The following is a 24,021-nucleotide window of genomic DNA, read 5'->3' on the forward strand; positions in this document are numbered from 1 at the left end:
TTGAAAGATGAAAAGTTGACGTTAAGCTAGAAACACAGCATTTAAATATTTAAGTAAATTTGCCAGATATTTTTGTGAAGAGCCATGCTTCCCAGCTACTGGCAACACGAAGATTTATACTTACAGCTTTTGAATCAAAGTTCAATTTTTCCATAGCAACTGCACTGCTCTCTTTACAGACATTATTTTCATTTTGTAACAGAGGTGTAACAAATGAGGGTGTTCCTTGCTGTCATCATGTCAAACACATGGAATCACTGTCAGGATTTTTAAGTTGTACATACAACACAATTCAAGTCACAGTCCAGTCAAGCTGACCCAGCAGCATCTTAAATGGGACAGAGCTAAAACTGCCTTATCTCACAATTATTTTATATCATAATTAGAAAAATATGCTGGCATGACTGTCAAGATTAAGGTGTGTGAACTGCTTGCTTTAAACTGATAATACTGAAGGGATCATATAGAACTCTGCAGCACTCATCTCTTTGACATTGCAGACTGCCCTCTATTTATCTCTGTACATCAGGCCCTGTTTGCCCCTTAGCAGAGAAATATTCAAGGTATGCTATACATGAAAAAGAAAATGGAATTATATACATACATTCAGAGTATGCTGCTCTATTCTCAAGAAAATGTGAATATGTATGTGGGTACTGAATTTTTGCCCTAAACCAAAGATTAACTCCAGAACAAAGCAACAGCCCAAATTAATCCTAAATCATAACCTACAAATGGAAAACACTCTTTGCTAAAATAAGAAGACAATCAGTCTGTCTCAATTCCAGACTCCAAAAATCCAGCTGCATATTCTAAACCCCTGAAATTTTTACAAGGCACAAAGATTTTTCCATAAAGCTCTTCACCAATTTTGAGACTGTAAAAGAGTTGATTGTTCTGAGAACACCTGTATTACTGCTATGCTAGGTCTTAAGTAACATTTTATGCAGAACATTCTATAATAGCCTTTCTAAAATGACACTTCCCAGCACAATAGAGACAGCAATAACACACTGCATGCCAGAAGTACCTCCAGACAAGCTTTTTTCCCCTAACTGCAAAAAAGAAACCAAGTTTGTCAAGGAGATGACTGCCCTCTCCTTTGGCATACTGAAAACTGTTAGCTCACTAGGTCACAGATGGACATTTTCATAATCTCACCTAAAACTCAATTTCATGTTATCATTGCGTGTCTGACTGTGTATATAAAGCAAGAATCAATCTTTATGTTTGTTCACCTTTGATGTGCAAACACACTATATTTATATGATTGTAAAATCTATTTTTAACTAAAGGAGAAGTGTAAAATGAACTTGTTTGAGTCCAAGAGTAATTGATAGAGACTTCTCCCTATTTTTGGATCTTTAGGAGAGTACAAATTTTAAGATACCATATCAAATACCCTTATCTCACTGTTTCTTCATGATGAAATCTGCACTTTCTGATATGCTAGTGCTCTGACGTATCAGAAATATATTTTTGTACTTTCACCTAAAAAATGCTATTGCACACAATATATAATTTGTCAGACCAATTCCAGATACTCTTCTTAATCCAGAAACTTACATATATACTTTGTGTTTTCAATCCCTTAGAACAAGATGTTCTCTGCTACTTTCTGAAGTAAATGTGAAAGATCCAACAGATTAGCTAACATCTTGAAAGACTGCATGCACTGATGGCAACAATTTATAAAAAACAAAGTCACGGCCTTTTAGTCTGGAGGTTTTTCACTACCTAACTTTTTTCCTTTCTCCCATAAAAAGAAATCAACAAAAGACCAAAACTATCTCTGTCGTTAATTTTTATGGATAGAAGCAATCTAGAAAGGCAGTGTGTCATATCATAAATGAAAGCATAAGAAATATACTCTTTTTTGTATTTATAATTAAAAATCTTATTGTCCTCAGAGCAAGAAGAGATATCATAAGTCTGAGATTAAAATATAAGTACAACGAATAACACTCATTCAGGAATCACTATCTTAAAATTTACATCATAGTTGGAATGACTTTCTCTATAAATAGGAAAGACATACCAACCAACCAACCACACTTGATTACACATTTCAAATGCATCCCTCAATTTTATAGCACCATTTATGTATACCTTACCTAAAGAACAAACAAGGAAAACAAAAATATTTTCTAAAATTAGGAAATAAAAATGGCAAGTATATTCATCATAGGCAAGTTTAACAATAATTAAAGCACAGGTGATATTTAAATAAGAAAAGTTCAATTTAAGAAATACGTTTTGAAACAAATCTTTAAAAATGAGGAATTAGTAACTAGTACTCCGATTGTAAATCAGGATGACTCCGACAATGCCCCACTTTGCCAAATGTCTAAAATGATGGATAGTATGAAGTAGGAAACAGCTTCTGAAAGGGGAAAGGAATATAAAGGCTCCTTATCAAGAGACAGGGCAGTGTTCATTGTTATTCAAGCACATGAGCTGCCATATCCTGTTTCCATTGACAGCAAGGAAGGCTTCAGCATTGACTTCAAACAGGTGCAAGTCCCACGAGACTTAAAGGGAATAAAACATACAGTCACAGTATGAAAGCAACAGTGTATGAAGTGTGGGGAGACAGGATATGGAATTCCAATGTGGTACACAAGAATCTGACAAAGCTATTTAAATGTAGTGCCAAGTAAGGATGCAACTGGAAAAACACCAGCCATTTCTAAACAGAAATTTGGCAGGTCTTCATTCAATGCTACAAAAAAAAAAGTGCAGGAAAAATGTTACACAAACGAGAGTGCTAATTTATAGTGGGGGGAGAGAACAAGGGAGACCCAGAAGCAGCAATAAGCATCATCCTGTTCTGGAGCAATACAATATCACTTGTTCAGGACACAGCTGCTGGAATGCCTTGGTAGATACTGTAGACTGGTCTGCTCTGAGAGTTGCTGGGACTTAGACTCAAATATATTACCCACTTCTATTTATTCTCTTCTGTATTATGATGAGCATTTGAAAACGTTTGGGAATTTTTTCTTTAACTTACATAATCTTAAAAAAGAAGTCTTAGGCTATATTCTTACATCAGTTGAGTTATGCATGATGTCCTCAATTAATTCTATAAAGAAAGTAGCTGAGATGTCATTATATTAATTAGAAGCTGGTCAAAAATAGAGTACTTATCCCAAAGGAAACTATGTGACTTCAAAATTTCTTTCCAGATGGAAAAGAAAGCTATCCAATACAGCAACTATCTGTCTAAAATAGGGGTAGTAAACACCAGTCTCCATATTAAACTCTTATGAATAATTATTATAGCAGGATGACTGAACCTCAACATTTAATTTTGGAAGCAGCTTTTGACATTAAAATGAAGAGTGAAAGTAGCAATTTTGAAGGGAATCAGGCAAGACTATAAATAACTTTAAAGGTTAAGGCAGAGATTAAGCATCTCTTCCATAGTTACTAAGTTTTATGATGAAAAGGGAATCACATACCTGTGCAAGCATGGGAAATCCGAGGTTCCTGCATCCATTACAAGGTGTGAGTGCCTCCCATAAACCAGAAGGTCCACAAGTATTTTCAGCTGCATCATCATCTTCTTCCTCCCTTGGTGATAAACGCACTGAAGAAGGCCTCTGGGCATAAAGAAATAATACTTTCAAATTAAACACAGTGATATATACTGTAAAGAATTTTTTATCTTATGAACTTAAGAGCATCCCATCCAGAAATACCAAAAGATAAACTGCTATTTCAATCCAAAGTACCTACTGTTAAACTGTTGAATGAAAATACTTTCTAAGGAAGGTACATATTGAGCTACCTGCGATTATACTTTAAAATTGAGTGAACATATTAATATACCTACAAAATATTTATTGTCTTTATTATCAAGAAATTGGCAATTTCTACTTCATTTTACTTAAAAATTTGCTGTAATATCATTAAGTTTAGGATATTCTACAAAGAATAAAAACTAACATTTGCCTGGATGGGTACAATATTTTTGCAGACAAAAACTACTAAATCAGTCAAAAGATGAGGTTTTAGGTTTTGCATTATATTTATCAGTAATAAATGTGTTATCCTATTTTGTAGGCAAAAGATGTATTTAAAATTACCTGTATTATTTTGCTTTATAGTCTGAAAGGGATGAAAAGTATCAGGAATAATCACTGACTTAGGAACACTGTGGCTTACATAATGATCTGAGTGATAAGGGAAAAATGCTGATTTTTGCTTAAACCAGTATCTAATTTTCTATGACAGACAGAAATAGGAACAGTGGTCAGTTCCCATATATTTATGCTATTTTGCTACACAGGAAAATCCACCCCAACTGAATTGCACTGGTAATTTTTACTAATTTTAGAAGGAGGAGGAAAGTTAATCCAGTAATGAATGACTTTTAAAATCTCATGTCAACACAAATTGTTACAAGTAAAAAAAAAAAAAAAATTAATTTTCACACACTAATTCTAAATTGGTATATGAAATAGCTGTTCTAGCCTGCTTCAAATTTGCTTGAGCAGCCTGCCTGATACTAAATGCTGTGTTTAGGACCATTTCTTTCAGAAGTGGCTGGACCAAAATAGCACTGTTTGAGACAATGGCTGACCACAGCTATCAATCTGATGGTAACATTAACTCTAAAGTGCTGCTATGGGGTCCATGTAAAAATCATCTTAAAAACCCCAACACCTAATTGCAGTTTATTTTAGCCAATAGAATAAAGAAATGCATGGAGTCTGCTGCAAGGAAGGGAATAGAAAAGTGAAAGAAAAGTAGGAAGGAAAAGAAGTAGAGAAACAGCAGCAGCTCTAAAGATGAACACAAGCTGATGGAAACTGTGGAAGCAAAGGCACCGCACAGACAGGCGCTAACTCAAATTGTGTAACACCTGAGGATCATTCAACTCTTGAGTTAACTTCTTAACACAAAAGTTGTTGGTATACCACTTATTTAAGCAGGGAAAATATTTAGAAATTCTATCTCAACTGATGCATCAAAGATGAGAAACACAATATACCCCACTCCATTATGCCGATTCCCCTCAGTTAGAAAATGGTTGTTCCCTTATTGCAGACTTCATTAATCTATCCATATCTTGTAAAGTTAGGTGGATTTATTTACTTTTTATTTTAGAAGTCAATTTCTAAAGCATTCTTACCATGGTATTTCATTAGGTTATTTTGACACTCTAGTAGCACCACAGAATGGGTTGTCATAGCAACCAGTATTCTCACACTGATTATTAAAAGCATCGGGTTAATTCTGCAGAGTGTAGGTCATGAAAGACTATTATTGCTAGGTATTTGCATAGACAAAGGAAGCAGACTAGAGGTATTTCCCCTCTATTTATGACACCATCTTCCATGGTGGCTGCCCTACACTTGTATTTTAAATCTCAGAATTGCTGTACCAGAGAATAAAGCATTTCTTGCCCCCTGGAGTAAAAAGCAAAGAACTGCAGCAGTGCTCAGCACAGGAAAGCAGGTGACACACATTAGCTGTAACCTTACAAGCCAATGGAAGTGAATGAATACAAAAGTCATATAAAAATGTCAGTGCACCCTGTAAAGGTAAAAAACACACACACATAAGTGAGAGATTTTCAACACAACTAGAGGAAGATGAATTACAATAGAGTCACTGAAGGGGGAGCATATGAGTATTTAGCCATTACAGGAACAGAGTGAAAAACCCCATGCCAAACAATTATTGAACAGTAAAAACAAAATAGACAAGCAGAATGAGAGTTGCACATTTCCCTTAGATGTATTTTATATAAATAGCCTAAGATAGAGCGCGAATCACAGGAATTTAATGTCAATGTGAATGAGAGGAAGTGCAAAGTATCTAGTCAGATCTCCTGATCATTAAAAAAGGATCAGTCAATGCCAGAGTTCATTGGACATATACTGGAACAAACTGGTTCTGTCATGCAACTAGACAACACAGCTATGAACATGATACAGACTAATTTACAGACTATTGTAGATCAGGGTGAGCTCTTTTTATACTCGTACAGATTTCTGCCACCAATAAGGCACTAAAAAGGCACCATTAGGAAAAGTCAATTTGGAGGGTGAAGAAACAGTTATTGCCATCACCTTTCTCACCCATCCCTGCTTGACAGATGCCCAGTTCCTCCCAGGCAGTGGGAGATACGTGGAAATTACTGCAGGGAAAGAAAGCTGCATTTGCAAAGAGGAAGGAAGGAGTTAGTAACTGCATGAGAGAAAAGGGTCACAAGTGCCCCAGATTTGATAGACTGGGGTTGCATACCCTGGGAAGAGGGATGCATCTGGAGGACGCAAACGAGATACAGAAAAATCTAGAATCCATTCACAGAGTTCAGATTGTCACACAAACCCATAAAACTCCAAACCCAGACCCCACAGTTTCCTGTTACTGTCTCACAGCCTTCATTCCTTTCCCAGAACTCCCTAATTTTTCTGTTCTGTTGTATAATTTAATTTTGCCTCCTTAGAGGTCCTTTGAACATGAAAATCTAATTCTGTGTGTTCTACTGGAAAGCCTTGATATAGCCCTGTAGGGAGAATTTTAGTAAAACTAAACTTATTATGCCCACTTCTCAGAAAATAAATAAATAAACAGAGTAGAAGATATTTCTGTCAACTAAAGAAAAACAGGCACCATTTAGAACCTCTTATTTATGCCTGTTTGGAGTTAAAACAACCCAAACAAATGTAGTTAAAAATGCCATCTAAATCACAGCTACTCAATTAATTGAATTAGACATTATGAAATGGCAAAGCCAATATAAACTGCAGTACTAAGCTTCAGTAAGGGAACTTCTGCCTAAGTTAGAAGAGATGAGCATAAGAAACATATATCCTCGACAGAACAGACAGAAAACCTTACATGATATTAGATATGATATGCAAAAGGAAAATTTGGTAGAGAAATTGCAAAGGTATTAATAGAGAATTAAAGCTTTATTAAATTTCTGGTTTTTACTGGAACACAGAATCAAGTATTAGACATTGCTTGCAATAGTAAAAGGCTAAGAAAGTAATTTCTCTGAGTAAAGAGAGAATAATAATGATACAGCAGTGAGAGAGTAGTAAGATCTAGCATAAGGACATTCTACCACTACAACTAGTGACAAATTTTCTTCAGACACTACTAAGCCTATCACATCACCTGCCATTTTCATACTTCATGAGTATCTAAATCATGTCTTCCAAAATTTAGGTACATAAGCCTTCCTTTTCATGCCTCCATCTATATAAATGGCAAAAATTTGGGTACTAGGACACTTTGACTGAAGGACACTTTATAAAGAGCCTATTTACTTTCAAAACATGCATGTACATCATATTGTGCATAATATCCAGTTATTGTCTATCACAATAACTTGGAATCTCTATCCTAATCTAAGAGAGCAAGGCAGTATTTATCAACAGAGAGAACGATGAATACAGAAAGAAAAAGCAGAGCAAGTCTGTTCTACTCTTGAAAGTCAACAACAAGAGAAGGTGAGAGTAGCTTTAATCTTAACAATTATTTACAGTCACCAAGTTCACAGCTCAGCAGTTGTACACCATGCATAAAACATACATAAATACCTTCATGTATGGCCTTCGTTTTATCAAATGTTAACTATCTCCCATCTAATATATGGTCTTATTATCTAGACAAGTTTATTTAAGGAATACAATAAATTATAAAAGATGTCTTATTTCCTTTCAGTCCCTCCATTTTTCTCAGCTTTTACTGAAGACTGGTCTGCTTTCTGCCTTGACATTTGTAAGCAGACACTGCCAGGAAAAATATTACTCAATTCCCTTGTTTCAGAATACATAGGAGACTTTCCTGGACTAGTCCAGTGAAACCTAAAATGAAACATCAAAACCTTTACTTCTTGTATGTGGTTTTTTCACAATATCATCCAATTGCAGAAGTATTTCATATACCCTTTCAAACAGTATCTGCTAGAGCCAAACATCATCAGCAAATTATTAAAGGTGCAAAATAACAGGACATTTACTGTTTGCTATTGCATCATAGCTCTGGAGACATGAACATTCGCTTATCATTTATCTTTGTTAGAAACAATATTTTTAAATGGAGCAGTAAAGATGAAATCCAGAAGGCAATATTGTTCTGCTTATGGGAGGCAGATAGCAACCAGACATTTGATAAGCCAAGTGCTGCCACTCAGTTTGAAACAATGAGGTCAGTAGGAAGTTTCTTCTGTAGAAATGATTTGTCAAACATGTATTTTTCTATCATCCTAACAGAGATGGGCTTCTAACTCTCCTTGGCCCAAAGGACATGTACCTTACACTGTGAAATAAAAGCAAAAAATTACAGGTCTGTTACCTAGTATTCTATTTTGACATTATCATTACTAATAACTAATAGAACAGGAAACTGGTCCTGAATTTCTTCTATAAATTTGGATGAGCAGGTCTATCTCTGCCACAGCTGTCCCCAGCAGCTGCAGCAGTCAAGCCAGGGACAGAAGAGCTGGAACACTGTTCTGTGCTCTCAGTGCTCCCCCTGCTGCTGCCCAAGCTGCTCTCAGGGGAAAATGTCTGAGGTATGCAGAAGAAAAAAGAGCATTAGGCCATGACATATAATACAATCAGTTACTATTTTTCTACAGCAGCATCCCTGCATTAAGCAAATACACCCCTCTGAGACTGAGTAAGGATCCTGAAAAGGAGGAGCCTCAATTATGACATACATACTATGTCTCACAGACAGTGAAAGGTTTTGGGAACCGGGGCACACTTTTCCCACATCCCCCAAGGCCTTCTCCCTACTAATGATTTTCTGTTTCCCATCCTCATTATTTTGTCTTTCACCTTACACTGCACATCTGCTGCTGTTCTTTCACTAACATGTTCCAAGTCTGCATCTCTTTCATTCACTCTGAGTGTGGGTAGAGTTTGACTGCACCTCCTGTATTCTGCAAAGAGTCAGGAAGACAAAGACAGTCTTGTACTTACAGCAGCAGAATGATGGAGAAGAGTACTCTGCACCTGCCTCTGCTTAATCCCTGTGGGATGCTAGACATGTCATCTCAACATCTCCAAGATGGTCGCTAAGTTTGTGCTCCTGATCTGCTGGCTATGCTGAAACCAAAGGTGAGTTTGCACAAATCCTGGGCTACATCAGGAATCATCTTGGGAGACTCTGCGTCCATTCTCAGTGGTATATGAGCCTAAGTACCCTGCAAATCCCAGCTCCAGCAGTCCCAGATGTGGAATCTTGGTTTCTACACCACTGCACATCAGCCCAGTTGCATGTGATATTTTCTGACTAGGGCTCCCAAAGAAACACCACATCTGAAGCAGTTACACCCTTGGAACTCAAGATCACTGTGATATCTGATTCTGAGGAGAAATTCCTGTCACTTGAAGTCAGTAGAGTCAAGTGAAACGACTGCATGTAGCAAACACAAGATGCATTAACTAGGCAAATGTGATTAATTCACATACATTCACATATATACACAACTATGTGGTTGTGTAGCTGCTGCCCCTCAGTGGGGAAGCGCCATTGACACCTATCATGATGAGCACCCCAAAATAAATCACTCTGTCTCCAGAGCAGGATCTAACACTATACAGGAAATACATCCTGGAACCAAATGGCAAGTATAATGCACACTGAATAAGGTCAAAATTTTAAGTAAAAATGAGATTATAAAATGAGTACATCTGGACATGTATTGAAAGTAGAGCAATAAATTCGAAATTTTAATTCATCCTTGCATGTAGCATAGATAACAAACATTAAGATGATTCTAATCTTTGCACTGCTCTCATAGAAGGATGAAACCATTCATAAAACAAAAGTTTTAGAATTTAAAAACCTATTAGGTGATCTGTTTCTCAAGTGATCAGTTACAGGACCCAAAAAAATGTCCTGAAGTTGTGTCAGGGAAGGTTTAGGTTGGATATCAGGAAAAGGTTTTGCACCCAGAGGGTGTTTGGGCACTGAACAGGCTCCCCAGGACAGTGGCCACAGCATCATCCTGACAGAGCTCAAGACGCATTTGGATAACAGTCTCAGGCACAGCGTGTGAGTCTTGGGGATGGCTCTCAGCAGGGCCAGAGAATTGGACTTGATGATCCTTGTGGGCCCCTTCCAACTCAGTGAATTCTGTGATTTAATAAAAGTTGTATGTTTAATCTATGGATTAAGCTACTTCTCCATAATATATCAAAACATAGGCACTTCCATAACTTACTCTACTCTAATATATGTGTTTGGGACAGGATTGAACGGCCAAATTAATTTCTCTTTCTTAACATTAGCTAAAATAAAGTGAACCTGTGTTTAAAATACTTGTCTAACTTTGAGCACATACCTAATACTAATAAATCAGTCCATTTGCACACTTAATTTTAAATGTTTAATGTCAAAGCATTTCAAGTGCTTTACTTTACCATGAAAAAGAACTTGGCACATGAAGCATAAAGCCCTAAAATAGAATTCACCCAGGAAGTCATAAAGACTGCAAGGACACTCTGCTACAGAATGCATCTCTAGGAATGCCTTTCCATCCCACAGGCATAGTAGATTTGACCTGTGTTGGTATGTAAGGAAGACTATACACAAATATGGGCTGTGCAAAAAGGGAAGGAATTTGGTACCTTTATTTTTGAGTCTTGAAATTGAACCACAAGAACAGTTGCAATTAAGTTAATGGAATTTCTCATGTTAATGACAGACTTTTGCGTCTCCCTGAATCAATATGCACATGACTCACTCCAAAATGTGACTCACCGAAAAATTCATGCACCAGATGAAAAAGAAGAAACTGATAATGAAGGGCATAGGAGCCCACAGAAAAACAAAATCAAGTGTTAATAATTTAAAAAATATTAAAGAGAATTAAAGAATTAAATAAATACAGAATATTTGCCCTTGCATAAAGGAAAAAAGTCATAATTCAAAGTAATGTAAACCACTTTTGCCTTTAAATGTCTCAGAGAAAATACTGCTTGGAGAATAGTTACAGAGGCATCTCTGTATTTAACAGGCCTATACCATCTGAATGTTATCATATAACATTTGAAAATCTCAGTGCTATCTAATTGCCATGAAAATCAGTTGTAAATCTTGCATTTTTCCTCTTTTAAAATTGTGAAAGAGAGGGTGGGTAAGTGGGTGGCAGTATGATGAAACTTATAGAAAACACATTATTTCTCATGAAATAGAGCAGAAGGAAGAGAAATTAAAATAGGGAAAAATCAGGTGGCAAGAGAGTAGGCAGAAGTCATCACTTTATTACTCCTCCAGTGCACAGTTTTTTATTTAGCACACATATTCTCAGTAGAAATGTGTAAATGAAAATGCAGTTATTATTCCATTAAGCTGCTGTTGCCTTAATAAAGAACATAAAAGAAAATCGTACCTGAATAGTCAAAAGCACTCTAAAGAACTATATGCAGTACTGCATTAGTCATCTGAAGGTGAATGCTAGTTAAGAGTTGACAATCAAAAGAGCTTTGAAAAGCATTTTTGCTATGTGATTTACAGATCCAGCAGTAACAAATTACTTGTGGTTTGCCATATTAGCAGCCAAGTGCTAAACATAATGTAAACACAACACAGTAGAACAGTTAACAGCTGAAATGTCTTAGAAGGCTATAAAAGTTGAAGGCCTAACTAGAAAAGATCAGTCAAAGAATAATCTACCTTTTGTTCTCAGAAGCACAAGCAATGACTCAGACTCCTCTAGAGGTGCTGAAAAAGATCACACACACACGTCCCATCAGAGATGCAGCATACTATCAACTGGAGAGCAGCTCTCAATGCAGCCTGATTGACATGGCATGTGGAAGCAGCATTCAAAATCATCTCCACTAGCAAGGCAAAGTCTTTGCTATGGCCAATAGGAAAATCTGCCAGTGTGAAGTTGACATACTGCAAGTTGCTGCCTTTTCCTGTCTTATATAATTAAACCAGTGATATCACTGCAGTAATCTCAATAACCACTACTGCAAGAAGATGTAGGACAGGGTGTGCTTTTTGTGTGCTAGCTCATTGGTACTGTTTCCTTTTGCCTGTGGTAGATTCAACGCCACTCATTCAGATCCACCGCAGCACAAGCACACCTTTATGTTCTTTTGCAGACACATTCCTAAGTAGCTGAAGACTTAATATTTAAATTCTTTCTCCAGCCATTCATAATATAATGTCTTAAAGCTCCTATAAAATACAGATAAACAAGTCAGTAACAGGCTTTCATCTATAACTCCTGTGAAGCACTGTGTTTCTCAGGAGGTATCAATGACTAAATAAGCAATTGTGAACTGTTAAAATTATTTCGATTTCTAAAAGGAAACACCACTGACAGAGACAAAAGCAAGGCAATAAATATTCCAATACCCGTAAGTAAGAAACTATTAACAATGGAAAGAAAGACCAGCATAGCAATAAAAAAGTAATTATATTTTAATATGATTTTTGTCTAAGGCAGTATTGAGGCTGCTTCTTTGCAGATTGTGAACAGCACATGTTTCAGAAATATTAGGCGGAGCACCAATATCAACAAAAATAATAGTGGTAGTATTAATGCAAATTGCTTAATCTCAAATAATTACTCAAGTAAATAAAATTGTAGAACCTCTCCTGAGATTTTTCCCTCATGACACTAAACTGAAACTTACGGTAAGTTTAGGAAGGATAGAGAACAAGAGAAGTGGAATGAAAATAGATATTCAAAAACTGTGTAAGTCACTCAACCTTCACGTTTCTCTGGAAAAATAAAGAAACTGCTGTAAAGACCAAGACATGCATCATGTGACACAAAACATCAAGTAAATCTGGTTTCTGATTCTAATCTCAGTTTAAAAACTTATACCACTGAAGTCAGGCAAGGATTCCAGTTATAATAAAGTCACAGAAAAGCTACGGAGTGCATTTCTAGCACACTCTTGCTGTATGGGCAAACTTTTCTAATGCATAGTAAATATCAGGCACTGGCTCTTAACTTAATTCCTCAAGATATTATATTCTATAGAGGTATAGGAATCTGGTCCAGCATATTTTTTCTATTAATTTTCTACTTGCTGAGCTTATTAACAGGGGGTGGAAAAATCTGTCAACAGAATACAATAAAACTCTATGTTATGAATAGTCAACTTTCAAGACTTAAGGACAAAAATACTGAATTTATTTTATATGCCTATTATAAAACAAATCTGCTTGTAGCCATTAAGATAGAATAAAAATGAAATTAAACAAGTAGTCCAAACAAACTGCCCAATGCTCTAATTTCAGCTACTAAACAATTTTTAAAGAGAGCATTATTTTGTATTAGCTTGTCATGGGTGGTCATTTTGCCTGTGAAATATGGCACATTATTTATCATTAACATTATTTGTATACCTCTTACTAAGAAGCAAAGAAAAGAAAGCGAGACTGCAGCTTCTAAGGAAGTACCTACTTAGCCAACTTCAAAAGAATCACTGAATCAAATATACTGAAACCATACATTTAATCCCCACCCCTTAGGATCCTGTAGAAGTTCACATGGCTCTGATGGATTAGCAGGCTGCATCTCCTGGTTATACCATTGGGATAAAATGATGAAGTTCCACTCACCACAGAAAACAACTGAGAAATACCCATACGGTTCTTACTTTTCTCATGCATTTCCTGTCAGATGGTGATCATCAGAGGCTTCACTGCAAGTTCCCAGCTTAATGACTTAATTCCTGCACTAATGGAATAGACATGAAATCAGTGTTGACTTGAGTTATATACCAAAATATTTCATTTTTTCCCCTCTACTCTTTGTAACTTGATGTGTAGGTATAACACTCATTTATTCTGAGGCCCCTATGTATATTAAAGAACAATCACACCTGCATTGGTACCTGCTGACAACCTGGTACCTGCTGATAAGAGTTCTAAATTATTACAGAAATTCCTATCTCTTAAAATGCAGAAACATCAAAAGCTAAAGTGTTCTAGAACAATGTGGTTTTTGTTTAGATTGCAGGATAGGTTCTCCTTCTTTCCTTATTAACTCAGTTATCTTTTCCCTCAGGTAAATATCCACATATGACTGTGAAAATCAAATCTTCTACACATCTAAGCTCATTCTTCTTATATTCTACCAAAAGCAGTTTTTCCAGAGAGCAAAAAATATGTTTCAGAAATTAAAATCTGATTGTACCTAAATGTCAGCAAAGTCTTTCAAATTCCTTCTAGACCTCGTACATTGCTCCATACTCTATTGCTCAAATGTGATAAACCAATACATCTTTGGAGTATCAGCGTTCCTACTGGCGATGCTCTAAATCACATAGGCAGAACCTGTATTTTGAGAAGACCAAGGAAGATGAAAAGAACTTTTTTTTCTCTTGTGAAGGAGAATCTGAAATTGTGATTCTGACTGGAACACTAGAGAACAGTCTGAGGACAGGAGAAACCCAAGGGAAATGGAGAGCAGGAGTCCATGAGAGATTTTTTTTGACAAACTTCTAATGAAGTTCAGTTCTTGAGGGAAGCAACTCCGATTACCAATAACTTAGTGTTCCTGACAATTTGGTTTTATAATAACATCACAAAGACAAAGTTGATGCTAACATTAAAAAAAGTCACCCGTCTGGGTGGAAATGTCATGGTATTATCTTCTCATTCTGTTCTCCAGAAGTGACTGAAACTCTCTTGGAAGGTCCCAAATGAATCTGGAGACTGCAGCTTAAGTATGGGCATCATGTTGTACACTACTGAATACTCCCAGGATAACAGACCCTGAGGGTAGCATAAGAAATGAAAGAGAAGGGGTTCTGCTGTGCAGCACTGGCAACAGTGGCACAATGGCACGGACAGCTCAAGGATGTTAAAAAAATCATGAAACACAGATGAGAAAGAAGGCTCTCTAAAGCATTGAGTTACATTAAAAAAAAAAGATATTTAATGCAAGCAAATATATTTCATATTGGGAAGATGATTTCAGGATCAGTTCTGACAGAGCCCTCAGATGTTGGCTAATCCTACTGAGATTAGTAGATATCCTTGGTGTTCATCTAAGTATAATGAAACAGATATGACTCTACATATGTGCTCAGTATTCAACTAAAATTGTTCTTGTAAAAAAAATAAGTCTACTGTAGTCAAGTTAATAAAACCTAGCTATCAAACAGAATTTTTGAGTAGACAAAATTTTACTAATCATTGCCACAGCACCCCAAATTTACACACAGCTTTATAACCACAAAAACAAACAAGCTCTTTGATCTGAAAACCTTGTATTATAATTACTTTATATGGAAAAAATTCTAAACCCATATCCAAGGTCCTTATGTAAAAGATTCAGCTGAGATGAAAGGGTCCACAGCAGGGCAAGTGAAAGTGCTTGGCAGCATGGAAAGACTTACATACAAAATAAGAAAATGCTAAAATTACGTAGGCAGGAAAAGAAAGCTTTAAGAAAGAACAAGCCTGAAATATTACAAATTATGAAGGGTGGGCACAAAGCATTTGCTTTTTTCTGCTCTATCAGATTTTACCATATAAGAATAAATGGAAGCATAAACTCAGCCAATAAGAGAAAATGCCTGTGTCTAGAGCACACATTCTGCAAAAAAGCAATACAGGGTTTTACACGGTGGTAAACAATGTGACAGACTGGAGCAAAAGGATTAGATACCTTTAGGCTTCACCACTGCAAGCTAAACACATAACAGCATTCAGAGAGATACATTTGTCTGTAAGCTATTTTCCTGCTAGCACCTGATAGTCAAGGAATTTGCCACACACACATAATTGCACAGACTGCTTAAATATTCCAGAAAATCATTCTAGTGGAAAAAAGAGCAGGTACTTTTTAATGCAGATTAAATGAATTGGTGGTTTGGCCAGCACATTCCCCTAGTTATACTTAACTCCATGTAGTTTAAATCACACTAAGTGTTGTCATGTTTTGAGATCTTATATTCCTAAACAAGCAGTGGCTTTCTGACAGGGTAGGTCTGTGTAGCTCACGGGAGGATTGGCTAGCAATCTTTCTACCCGAAATCACAGCAGCAGGGAGCTGCAGGCTAATTTAGTCAGCTGTGAAGCATGATACCAGGCAAATAATTCTGTGTAGAGTTCCACATAGCTCCTATTAGGACCCCTCTAACATAAATTTTCACAACACTGTGCTGAAGCATAGCCTAACCTACAGATACAGAACATAATCTTTTTTAATAGCTACAGAACACACGTTAGGAAAGGATACTTTTAGAAAGTCTGAACTCCCCTTCACTACGTAGGTAGTAGCCTAAAAGAGGGGGAAAAATTTGTATCCAGTTGGTTTCCTTCTGCTTCTTTGTAATCACTAGCTCATGTTTAAACAGAATTTAGAAATCCTTTTGTAAAGCAGTTTATGGAAAGTATATAATTCCACAAAAACCAAGTGGATGTTTGGTACTGGATGTCCCATTATAAATATCTAATGAAAAAAAAGTAGCAGCAGCAACAGTTCTCAGTGGGAAATACTACTGTGTGCACTAGAAATTGGGAGTAGCAGATGGTTTTTAGTGAGGTGGTAGATTTTAAAATAACTTTTTAAAGTTATATAATCTTAGCTTCAGAGTGTGGGTAGACCTTTTCAACAAGGGAATCTCAAAAAGTTATGTTTACATATCCTAGGAGAGATGGCCATCATACTTTTACTTCCCATAGAAATAAGAGTCAGCATATGCTTGCAAAATAGGAATCGTAACTGAACTGGGTAAAAGAGCAACTTTATACAAAACTCTTGCAACATCAGAATTTGGCAATACTAAAGTTATCTAACACTATCATAAAAAAGGAATTCAGTAAAGCAGCAATCTTCCAAACACTGTCTCTCAATACATCATAAATACCTGCAAAATGCATTGAAGCTTTCTTATCAAATTTACCAAATGTTACTATATTAAATGATTTAAATTTATCTGTGTCTGTCCTTGAAGCCCCATACAATCAGGCCTGATTATCTTACTATTCCCTAATGAATAAGAAACCAAAATTGTTCTGGAAGGTGTTTTTACTGTATCCTCATTAGTAAGCCATTGTACATACTTCTGGCTTGCTCATCACCATTTTTCTGTGAAATTTTGTATCCATCTCTCAATAATGCATGCAAGTGTGTGGTGTTTTTAAAGGCTCAAGACAGCAATTATTTTACTCGAGCATGTTTGGTCACTCTTAGCAATTATATTTCAATCCAGCCATTATTTATTTAAATTTTATATTAAAAGTAAAAACCAAAATAGTATTCTTGAATAATGCTACTAAACAGTTTATTTCAATATTCAACAAGCTCTAGCAATTACTTTGCGAAATAAAAAAATCCTGTGCTTTTTATAAAAAAAAAATTGTTCTTTTCTTTAGAGAAAAAAATTCATCAGAATAACTGACTTCTGAAAAACCATGCATAAATTTTACCCACTCTAATATATTCTCTTAGTCAACTTCTTTCAAAACCACATAATTCTATGATTTTGAATCTCTCCTTAGATATAAACCAGACACGATTATAGTTTTATTGCTGTTATACAGCCTCATATTCTTGATATTCTGACATAAGAGTAAAAATGGTGGTTTTGAATATGTACCGTCACTCTTTTCAGCAATCTTATTATATTTTTACATATATTTTTTTCCACTCTCTCAACATGCACAAGTATCAACTTCCCACTCTGGATGACAGAAACTGACATTTATATGCCTGTGATGAAATCCAAATCTTTTCCCTGAGACTACACAGAACCTTTCCTCATGTTTAAATTTAAATTACTGCTGCCAGCCTTTATTATCTATTATATAACCACATTAAATTTAAACAGATATGCTGCTGCCACTTCTGTGAAATCCCTCTGTAGTGCAGTTACTACATGGTTTTACTATCTTCAGTTTAAAAAAATAAATTGGGGGCATCTTAAGTTTCTCAGTATTTATACCATGTAAGTAAGCAAAATCCTTTAACATACACTCTGCTTTTAAGAACACAGAAAACTCTCAAGAACTCTCTTTAATCTAAACTCATGTCACAAATCCAAAGACAGTAAGATATTGCATTTGCACTTGAAAATCAGTAACACATTTTTTTTGTTATGCTTCTGAACACAACAGCCTAAATGTAAAAGCAAACATTGCAACCACCTACTACAAAAGATTAAAGAGACTGTTCTGAAGAATATACTTCAATGTGGAGCCTCAGTTCTATTGAAGTGGCACATTTTAAAATTAGTTTTAGTTCAAAAAAAATCTCAGGAGTTCTCAAAAAATATGGAATACTTATGGTTTCTACATGAAAAGAAAACCACACTTTTCAAAATAAAGATGGAAATAAACTTTTGAATACAGAGATAAAGAAAAGATAAGAAAAAGCCCTTTTTAAGAGAGAATTTTAGGAAAACATTTTTCAAATAAAACATCAAGTTTACTAAAGAAAAAGTCTGAGATTTATTGTACCCAACATGTACATCTAGCAAATGTATATTTACACACACAGGCAAGTGGAGAAGTTCTTAATCTCTAGTTTTTGTTTTGCAGTCACAGGTTGGCCAAAGCAAATAAAAAGTCAAATATTCTTTGAAATCCATAGGAATTTCTAACATGTACAAAAAGCCCATATTTTTATTTTCCAATATTATTTTTTTAAAGAACACAATGTGCAAATACATCGCAATACAGCCGGTGCATTTCTGGGTTTAATTAGAATTCTAAGTCCTGACATGAATACATACACAGGAATCTCACACCTGACAGGAAACTGGCAATGATCTTAGAATGTCACAGACAGAGGAATCTAAAGCAAATTTCTTGTGGGTGCTCAGGATTCTCACAATACACACTTTGACAACCTTCTGTTCATTTTCCTGACACACTTAATTTTTCAGGATCCTTGCTTTGTGCATTATACCTGTTTAAATTTTCTTGCTTGCTGTTCTATTCACACAGATTGTTTGAATGCACACTTGGTGTGTAACCTCTTTGCCATGATACACTTCTAAATTTAGTCCTGATGTTTTAGCTTTTAGTTTAAATGTATGTCATGATGTTCCATACATTTTTCTCCCAGAGGAATTTAAGGTTTTCATTTTGAAGCAGTTTGGACTATCAACTGTGTTAAAATGCACAATTTTAACACAGCAACAAGAAATGTTGGAAAACTCTTATATAAGATGGTTGCTTTTGTTCTTGAAATTACTGAACCAGACTGCCATCTATTGGAAAATAAATATTTTTTTAATTATGCTTTAAAAAAAACAAACCTGAAACTGCAATCACACTTAATTCAGCTTGAAAAGAAAACACATTTTCAAATGAACTGTGATAAAAATCAAGGACTTTCCTATATTTTTTTCCACCTCACATTTTCTGAAATATGTTTTGAAGCACAGTTGCTTTTCTGACTCACAGAACAATCAAATTCTAGGTTTTTTGAAAGATTTTTATCTAGGGAACATAGAAAAACTGTAATATGTCAGCACTGCGCAAAACTCAAGTATAAAGCTTCCCAAGCTTGCCTGTGCAGCACCAGTCAAGGCTTTCCATGCCTTTACATACATAGGTCAACTAAAAAGTACATTCAAGTCACAATGGCCAAAATGGGAAAAACAAAGAAAAGAACAGGAGGCACAAATCTATGAAGTGACCATCACCCAGCATACAAGTAATTAATAAATACTAGGAATTGCAACTAAAATGATGCATAGCTGTATGAACACCTTTTGGAGCTCTCCCTGAAGTAGAATTGCAAAACTGTGTTCAATCTGGCCTTTGATTTTGTGGAAACAATGAATAGGGGCTCGTTGCATGCTATGTTGTAATGTACATATTTTAATGACTAGGACTAGGAAACATGGCATTAATATCTGCACAACAGCACACCAAACACAGCCAGAGTGGCAAAAGAAAACCTTTAAATTATGACATTTCCAGTGCAGCTTTGACTTCCTTTAGTTTATCCTTAATAACGTACTCTTCAAATTGAAAGATAACATTAACTTACTCTCATCTGACTTTCTGCTGTTAGCATTCAGTCTTTTCCTCCCTCTTCATTAATCATTCCCTCCAATTCAGGCAGCTAAGACAATCTGTTCTTCTGTCACAGTTCCCCTTTCAACTTTTGGAAGGGAAGCATCCTTTGGGGACGTTTTCACTCATCTCCAGATCTGTTCCTATTCATGTCTACACTATGGGTGTACTGTTACTGTCCTTACTCCTACTTACTACTGCTCTATTGTACTCTCCCTCTCCCAGATGTCATGCCTTTCAGTCCCCAAGATCCTCACCACTAATTTTCCTAGTCAGCTCTTCCATGTCCCAAGGAAATTTAAGAGTCAAAGCTGATTAGTAATTTGGAACTCGGAAGACTAAACCAAAGAGTTTCTTTTTTCATTTTGGTTTTCTTTTTTTACTTAACCTCAGAGCTGTGCAAACTCTGCTTCCTATTTGACTTGAAAATACTGTAAGCACATAAATCTCTGGGGTTTTAATGCCTTGTCACAAATCACACTCCTGGCCAACAGAAACATATAATACAAACATTTAATGTTTTCAATGCAAAATTAGATGAAAAGAAGTAGTTCCTTATTACAAACATTCCAAAACAACTTGTTATGTTGTTGGATCACTACCTGTCTAATAACACAGCAAATGGAGGAATGGATTCCATTCTGTCCTTGACCTAAAAGACTTCCAAACCCACTTCTTTCAAAGAAAGTACAGAATTCTACAAGTGCTGTATCATTGAGCAACAAACCATTCAAGATGCCTAAGACCAGAAAAGAAAGAGAATGTTCCTGTGAACAAGGCATCCAAAGTCCTGCTATCCACATTGCACTGGTATTTTCCAGTGGCTGTACAATGCAGAAACAATACTAGAAGGAATCATAACCTGATATCTGTACTTTATCTGGGAGACTATACAACCAATGGAAACTCACCCCTATGCCATGGACAGAATTAAGCACCACTTTTCCAGATGGAGCCTTTACTGTCAAGTTACTGTATTAAAAAGCAGGCATTCACACTACCCTAACACTAAACAAAAACTGTGAGCCCCACTGTTTCAAACAATAGAGGTTGGCAGTTAAAATTCAGGATAGAATTCCAGCCTGTGCATTCCGGGTAGACAGACACTCCTTTCTGCAGTCCCAAATCAACCATAACCTCATTTAGTCTCAGCAGTTTTGGCCCTCCTGAAAAGAGCCAATTGTTAAAAAAAAAAAATGCTTTGAAATGCACTCTGCTTCCTGATGTCTTCTCTTTCCCAAGCCTATGCTATCCTCAGGAGGTGGCTCCTGATGCTCCTTGCTCCAGCTTCCTAAGTTTATGATCCACAAGTTACTATTCAAATCAGAAATTCCCCAGTCTTGGCCCCCTATTTCTCTAAACAATAGCATGATGCAAAAAATTCAGATGTCTCCAAGCAGCCAGTGCCTTTGCAGAATCTCCCTAAGGGTCACAAAGTGGCATGACTTAGGATTTTGAAACTTTTCAGATTGCTGAACTACATGAAGTTGAAAAGCCTTCAACAGTCACCGTCTCTGGAATCGACACAAGTTCAGGAAATGGCACCACCTAACACATTATCAACAGGGACCTAACTTCTACACCTCTTCAGAGCTGATGCCAGCACAGCCAGCAATGAAAGTTAGGAAAAATCTGCTGATTTGAACCTGAATATGAACTGATATGAACCTGAAGTAACTGCTCCTTTGTGGAAGCACACCAAGTGAGGTTCCAGCCCTCTGTTGGAGCTGGTAACTGAGAAAGGCAACACTCAGTCCAGCAGGCAGAAAGAGTCTGTGCTCCACACAGACTCCATAGGGTGTCCTGTGCTGCCCATACTTTCAAAGGGTCTTGATATGTGCAGTAAAGGCAAATGTGAGGTGAACAAATGCAGACAACAGATAAGAACCCACTTAACCTACTGAGATTCTTACAGAAGCTTCCCGTGGAGGAGAAAACTTTAAGTCAGAAAAAGCTGCAAGAATCTCTCTTTAATACATATCCAAGGAATCTATTTCTGACTCTCCACATCTATATAATATACATCTTCACTTCTTTCTCTCTGTATCTTCATGTTCTTATATAAATATTCATTTAAGTTTCTTCAATCATCACTGTACTGTCACACATCTTCCTTGACTACACTTGCTGGTCCTGCCGCCAGAGCAGTTTGGCAGCATTCACCTTTGCAATCATTTTCAGAGCTACACATATCTCTTCACTTTAGCGCTTCTTCCCAATTACTCTTTCATGGCCCCTTACAGAGCATGTTGATTTTCATATCACCCAGGGAGCCTAAACACAAAGGGAAGGCAATACCTGCCCAAAATTAAAAGGTGTATCAAAAATGGAAGCAACTTCCATTTTTTTATGCAAGGTAGCCAGGTAGCAACTGAACAGACTGAATATCCCTAAAATACATTAAAAATGAAATAGCTGCTTTAGAACAAACAGGAAAATCTCACATCACAGCAAAGAGTCCTCTCCATACAGATCTGTATACCTGGGTTTACTGCAGGGGGAAACATATTCTGCCCTCCATCCTAACTTCATGTTGGGAGTGCACACCCATCATCTTGACTACAGTTTTCTCTAAAAGAAAAGAGCTGGATGCCCCAGCAGGAAAGCACCATAAAATGTTTCAGTCTCCAATTTCAAAGATTTGTTTCCACATCTAGTTCAATTCAAAATATATGAAATATCTAGAAAATATATTGCCTAATTTACCTTTATATTTCCCTGTCGCAGAAATTACAGATTTAGTATCTGGATACTTTCTATTCATATTGTACTTCATTTAGGCCTGAGCAGACGGATTTATATGGAATACATTTTCTGCAAAACAGCAGCTGAGAAGATTTAAATAGCAGTTAGCACCTAAATTCAGAGAGACACTAGACAAGTGTCTAAAAATGATTAAATGGGATTAGTATCTTGTTCAAATTGAGTTCAATATGAGTTATGTATCTAAACATTCAAACATCTAGAAGGGCTTTTCAAAAGTATCTACTGCATTTCAGGGTAGCTACGCATCTTTGTAAATCTCATTTTGTCTACATATGTCATAATAAATCCTCCGAAACATGAAAGTCTTTAACTTGCCATGGTTTTCCTCACACAAGTGAGCATAATTTTTCTTAACTTATGAAAAACGTTAACTGAAATTTAGAACTTAGCAGTTTTCCTTTGTTCTCTGCTTTATTCCCTGGGCAATCACATTTATTTAGTGTCACAATTTAAGTTTCAGTCTAAACCAGCTAAAACCAGGAAACCTAATAAGGAAGAGAATTCAATTAAAAAAAAAAAAAGCTTTGTTACAGTACAGAAAAAATGAATCCTAGAGTACTTTATTCATAATATTAGTAGCAATGAAGTTATCTTCAACTGTAGTTGGAAATCACTGAAGTATCACAACCACCGTTATCTGTATTAGAGATTCAATCTTCAATACCATTAGGCTACAATGAAAGCTATATAGTAATAAAATGTAGAAGAAAAATAACTGAGGATGTTTAGCTGGTTCTTTTGGGGGCATATCCGATGAGATTCTGTTAACATTTAGTATTCAGTATTGAATACACTGATCTCCACTGATTTCACAAAAAACCCCTTCCTTGCCCTCGCCATGCTCAAAACAAGTAACCTGAATTAGTGGTGACATGAAAAGCCATTCTGAAGTGTGGTAAGCAATACCTTTGAGAAATGAAGTGAACATTACATTCTAAATCTGTAAGGAGCACATGTTATATTTTTTTTTATTATAATGTTAACCTTGCACTATTCTCACTCTTTTATTATTTCTTTCTTGAATGTGCTATAAATAAATCAGATGTAACTGAATACATTATCCTTGTATCCCATCTTACTTACTACATTAAGCTTGGTTTGGCTTCCACTGGTCATAAGATCTTCCTCTGATACTTTACTAAAATTTTCCAGATAATGGTCTGATAGTGTATGAGACAGATCTTCAAAAGAGTATTCCTTTTCTTGGCACAATTTGATTTCATCTAAGAGCTTTGATAATTCTCCAGTCACAGCTTCACCTTTAAAAAC

General features: G+C 36.1%; 1 protein-coding gene across 1 annotated transcript in view; it reads right to left on the reverse strand.

Moving 5' to 3' along the window:
* The window catches only part of ANKS1B (ankyrin repeat and sterile alpha motif domain containing 1B), a 417,422-nt gene that overhangs the window by 314,046 nt on the left and 79,355 nt on the right, over positions 1–24,021 (reverse strand). The window contains 2 exon segments of the mRNA XM_036400345.2: positions 3,465–3,605; positions 23,836–24,011. Of these exon segments, the coding sequence (XP_036256238.1) occupies positions 3,465–3,605; positions 23,836–24,011 (317 nt within the window).

The sequence above is a fragment of the Molothrus ater genome, chromosome 5 (assembly GCF_012460135.2).
Source record: "Molothrus ater isolate BHLD 08-10-18 breed brown headed cowbird chromosome 5, BPBGC_Mater_1.1, whole genome shotgun sequence".
NCBI lineage: Eukaryota > Metazoa > Chordata > Aves > Passeriformes > Icteridae > Molothrus > Molothrus ater.